The sequence below is a fragment of the Nicotiana tabacum genome, chromosome 17, assembly GCF_000715075.1.
Source record: "Nicotiana tabacum cultivar K326 chromosome 17, ASM71507v2, whole genome shotgun sequence".
NCBI classification, from domain to species: Eukaryota; Viridiplantae; Streptophyta; class Magnoliopsida; order Solanales; family Solanaceae; genus Nicotiana; species Nicotiana tabacum.
In genome coordinates this window covers 109,923,025-109,928,556 of record NC_134096.1, presented here as the reverse complement: position 1 = coordinate 109,928,556, position 5,532 = coordinate 109,923,025, and the positions used below count along the sequence as shown (strand labels likewise).

The 5,532-nt window shown below is 31.9% G+C and overlaps 1 protein-coding gene across 1 annotated transcript; it reads left to right on the top strand.

Annotated features, from left to right (window-relative positions):
* The first annotated feature begins 2,723 nt into the window (after positions 1-2,723).
* LOC107799259 (uncharacterized) lies at positions 2,724-5,295 on the top strand. The gene has a single exon (XM_016622354.2). The coding sequence runs from the start codon at positions 3,055-3,057 to the stop codon at positions 4,792-4,794; it is 1,740 nt and encodes a 579-aa protein (XP_016477840.1). The 5' UTR covers positions 2,724-3,054; the 3' UTR covers positions 4,795-5,295.
* Positions 5,296-5,532: the final 237 nt, after the last annotated feature.

Here is a 5,532-nt window from a genome sequence, read left to right as displayed (position 1 = left end):
TTCTCGTGTTCTATTTTAGGTTGTTGACATGAAAGTAAAACAATATACGACATAAGAATAGATAACTTATACATAAAAGAAACATTCTAGAAAAGAAAAGATATATCAAAAGTAAGATCCATTGTGAGGCTATTGTTGAATATATAGCGAAAAAATATTTTGTTTATCTTTAACAATTTAAACCTTTAGATTAGATGAGCTCAAATTTTATCGTTATCCATTATTAGAAAAAAATTATACGCGATTGACTGAAGAAAAGGAATCAGGTTCGCATATAAGGGATCATTTTGAAAATCTTTTGTATAAATAAAAATATGCTATATCTAACCGTTTAATCTTTTGAATGAGATGGTTACAAATGCATTTATGTTGGATCAGAACATTTCATGATGAAAATATGAATCTAGATTTGTCAATCGATCTTTAAAAATTAATTAAACCGTCTGAACCGTACTGTACCGTATCGAATCAATTATTAGGTTTCTTTTAATTAAAGAAAAATTAATCCAAATAGCCAACCATCCAACTGCTTAAACTAAAATTAGCCAATGAAGGTATAATATACGCATAACTTATGTATTACATGTATATAATTGAGTATAATCAATTAAATTTCATATACCATACGAAATAATAGGTTAGACTTTTAATTTTACGAAAATAAATCAAAAATTACCAAACCGTACCAATAAATTTATATATAAAAAATAAATTTCATATATTAAGTTTAAAAATATAAAACATTAAAAATTTACCAGGGCGTTGGGATTATAGAAACAGCTACAAGCCAAGTAATTAATACCAAAAGTTCTAACTCTCAAACTTTTTTTTTGCTCCTGTCGAAACTAAATTAGTTTCTACCATCTTGGGTAGCAAGCCACCTAGTATTTCAATAATCTTGAGTAGCAAGCAATAAAGTTGGATATCTTTCATTTCGTGATTTAGATTTTACATGTTGAATACTTAATCCTCTAATAGATTTTATTCTCGAGTCCCAACCTGATTGATATTTTTTTCACTCGTGTGATTTATAATTTTTTGTCTTTGATTAATTTATTTTTCATTGCTATAGAATAGTAAGATATATCTGTATTGTGACCATCTTTCATGTTCCCTTTGATTCATCACCTCTTGGATAGTAAGAATATCTAAAGACTTTAGCCAAATTCCAATGCAAGTATGAATATTATCACGTTCTAACTTCTATTAGTGACTCTTATATGATGTTTTAAAAAATATTAAAAGTTAATTGAACTATACTGATATTGATATTGAAGAGAAACTGAGATGATTGGTATGGTTTCAAAAAGCCTAATTATAAAAAATAGAGTAACCCAAAAAATTAATATAATACAAATTTTATAAATAATTGGCGGAACTGAACCACTAAAACTAATATAAAGCCTAGTAAGTTATCAATGTAAAACTCACGTGTCCTTTTAGCTAGCATAAATGTTCCTCTCTTCCAAAATAAAAAGGGCCATTTCTTTTTAAAAAATTGCAAAAAAAACTTAGTGCTATCTGTCAAGGCATTACGTGAATAGAGGCAACTTACTTAAGAAAGTTGTCATATAGTTTTCAAATTGTAGCTAAAAGATGAATTGAAACTTTTGATACACTCTTCTGTCCCTAAAAATATTATATACTATACAAGCTGAGTTTCTTGTTTATGATACTTCTCGAAATATATACTTGTTTATCCATAATAGGAAAAATTATTATTTCAAATTTGGTGAGACTTTCTTTTAAATGAGACCTCTATATATGGAGCATAAAACTTGAACATCCGTCCAAAGTCTCCAACTTCTAACTTCAAAGAGTCCAATTAAGCAGTTCCCTATTAACTCCCCCGTTCTTGTTAAACTTATTTTATCTTCCTAAGGAGGGTCGGTATTATATGATCAAGTATGAATATTCTTTTGGTTATATCGTTCAATTTAGCAGAAGATTTTATATTAGGACATAGGAAATCGGTAATATAAAATATATGAGATTATTATAAGACTGTTTTCTTTTATTTAAATTGTAATCGATTATTTTTTTTATCAATTCTTCCCGTGAAGAGTGAAAACACCATGTTTTTTATTTTCCTATTTCATCTTCACATTGTAGTATGGGTATCAAGTTCCATCTAAGGTTGTTGACACTTGATATGAAAGTAGGATATAACAACAGTATGTATATGAGCAAAATAATAGATGACTACACGCAAAAGCAACAATTGAAAAGAACAAAAAGAACATCACAATTCACAAGTAAGATTCCTTGTGAAGCTATATTTTTGCAACATTGAAAGCCATTTTTTGTGGATCAAATCATTTCATGATAAGACAATGACTTTATAAAATAAAATCGTTAATTTTTAAATCTCTTTTCCTAATACTTGCAGCCTAATATAAACTTGTGCTGTCTATAAACTTTCCCCATTTTGTTTTTGCAGTTAGAGCTTATATATACTTTCCTGCCACCCCTAAGAAAAGGACTTCAGTTTATCAGTAATAAAAGGAAGAAAAAAAATCTAGTGCTGTCTATTATTTGAGACATTCAATGGAGCAAATAATTAAGAAAGACTCTGCATAATTTCGAAATGATTGGTAAAAGATGAAACGAAACTTCTGATACACTACAAAATATATTAAATTTGTTTTTAGTAATTCCATCATTATTTTTTTCTTTTTAAAATTGGTGTGATCTCTCTTGGAGTATAAAAAAATTGGACCTATCTAACTTCCAAGAGTCCAAAGCAGTTTCCCTAAATAACTCTCCCTTGTTTCATCTCCTAACTAACTAGCCACCATTCTGCAACTGATATACCACAAATACCCCTATGTCTTCGCACTAATCAATCCATCTGTCACACAGTTTCCAAGGCTATTTTTGTCAATTCAGTCCGTTCACAATTTCTGTACATCAACTGAAGATAAGCATGAATAATATAGGCAGAGCAATTCTTTCTCCTCAAGATAAAATTTATTGAATTACCTTGATTTTCCTCCCAAAAACCTCTAACTAATTCGCCGTTTCTCCGACCCCATCTCGCCGGAAAATGGGCCAATGAAATCCAACATGTTTACTGAAACGGAACATGCACAAATTAAACTGGCATCACCCGCCGGAAAATCAAGAATCCGGCAAGAAATTGAGTTCATTTCTTCACTCATATCTCTTTCTTATTCAATCAAAGTGTTTCCCGTGAAATGGCAATCTATTCGCAATAAGCTTGAAGAACTTCTCTCTAGTCTTTCTGCTATAGAGAATTGTGATTCAACTGAGAATTATCCTCCACTTTGCAGCTCTCTTCAGGCCATTAATGCAACCCTCAAAAACTGCAATGAACTTTCAAAGCATTGTATGGAATTTTCTTATAGTGGGAAACTCCTCATGCAAAGTGATCTTGATATAATTTCCTCAAAGTTGGACAATCATGTAAGGAACATTTCTGAGATTTACTCTCTTGGTTTGCTAACTCAGAGCTATGCTATTATTGTTTCAAGGCCGAGTATTGGCGCTTCTCGTGATGATATAAAGTTTTATATCAGGGATTTGTTGTCAAGGCTCAAGATTGGTTCTTCAGAAATGAAGAAACAAGCTTTAATTGCTTTGAATGAAGTCATTCAAGAAGATGATAGGTATGTTAAAGTTGCAATTGAAGTTGATAGTTTTGTTAATCTGTTGGTGAATTTTCTTGATTTGCAAGAAGATAATCTTCAAGAAGAGGCAGCTAAGACATTATCTGTAATAGCAGGGTATCAATCCTATAGAAGTTGTTTAATTTCTACAGGAATAATTGCACAACTAATTAGAGTTTTAGAGTGTGGGAATGGTTTGAGTAAAGAATTTGCAGCAAGATGTTTGCAGAAGTTAACAGAGAATTCAGATAATGCATGGTCACTTTCAGCTCATGGTGGAGTTACTGTTTTGTTGAAGTTATGTACAGAGAGTGATTCTGTTGGTGAATTAGTTGGTTTGGTTTGTGGGGTGTTGAAAAATCTTGTTGGGGTTGAAGAAATCAAGAGGTTTATGATTGAGGAAGGTGCAATTTCAGTATTTGTCAAGCTTGCAAGGTCTAAAGATGAGGTTACACAAATTAGTTCAATTGATTTTTTACAAAGTATGGCTTCTGGGGATGAGGCAACTAGGCAAATGATCATGAAAGAAGGTGGAATAAGAGCCCTGGCTTGTGTTTTGGATCCGAAATCATCGTTCTCGTCTAAAGCAAGGGAAATGGCTTTGAGGGGGATTGTGAATTTGTGTTTCTCATCAGTGAATTCAGTGAACATTCTGTTGAATCATGGATTTATGGATCACATTCTGTATTTTCTTAGACATGGGGATGGTTCACTTCAAGAATTGGCCTTAAAGGCAGCATTTTGGCTATGTGGAACATCAGGAGAGGCCAAGAAAGCAATGGGGGATGCTGGATTTATGCCTGAGCTTGTGAATTTTTTTGATTCAAAGTCATTTGAGGTTAGAGAAATGGCAGCTGAAACACTATCAAGTATGGTTATTGTGCCAAGAAACCAAAAGAGATTTGTACAGAGTGATCAAAATATTGGATTGCTGCTACAAATGCTTGATCCTGAGCAGGCAAACTTTGGTAACAAGAAGCTATTGCTTTCTATACTCATGTCTTTAACAAGTTGCAATAGTGCCAGAAAGAAAATTGCAAATTCTGGGTATCTGAAAAACATTGAGAAGCTAGCAGAAGCTGAAGTTTCAGATGCAAAAAAGATTGTCAGGAAATTATCCTCCAATAGATTCAGAAACATTCTCAGTGGGATCTGGCATTCATGATCAAATGTAATTCAATTTTGTCTTCTGTTTTAATGTTTCCTTAACTCCCTCAATCCCCAACCATCACCCAAAAAAAAAAAGAAAAAAAAAAAGAGCAAACAAAAAGGAGATCTTATGTTATGTAAATCAAGATAAATGTACTTTATTGTGGAAAAAGAGCTTTTAGAACATCCCTTTTTAGCTTCTAGTCATATAAAAAGTCTCAATAAAAAAAAGATTACTGAATATAGGAATCTTATTTTCATCTTTTATTGCATTACTATCATTTTCATTTGTGATAGTATTTTAATGTTTATTGAGGAAGCACAAGTGCACATGGGGAAGGCATGAAATAGAGGGGATGGGGGCATGTGCAGTAGCTATCAATGTTTTTGTCTAGCCTTCCAAGGAGCCCAGAGAAGAGAGTGATGTATGCTTATGCCCTCTCTGTATTTTCTTGCCCTTTCTTTATGCATTGGTTTTTATCTTAACGTGTGATATTTATGAATTTGACATAGCCAACACACTTACATGAGTTCATCTGTCTTATATGTACAACTTTTTCCTTTTCTTTTAGACACTTTATCCAATGATTTTGAGTGAAGCTTAACAAACTAGTATGAACTTTTTTAGAAGTAACCAAATGTGTAGAAGTAAAGCCTCATACAGGAGCTTAGGACTAATGTGACTTTTATAACACAAATAATTTAAATTTTATCTATTTATTTACACAGTGGTTGTAATTTGACTGGCTTTAAC

Excerpts from the sequence above, each read along its gene's own strand:
- LOC107799259 (XM_016622354.2), top strand. The coding sequence starts at position 3,055 with ATGAAATCCAACATGTTTACTGAAACGGAACATGCACAAATTAAACTG.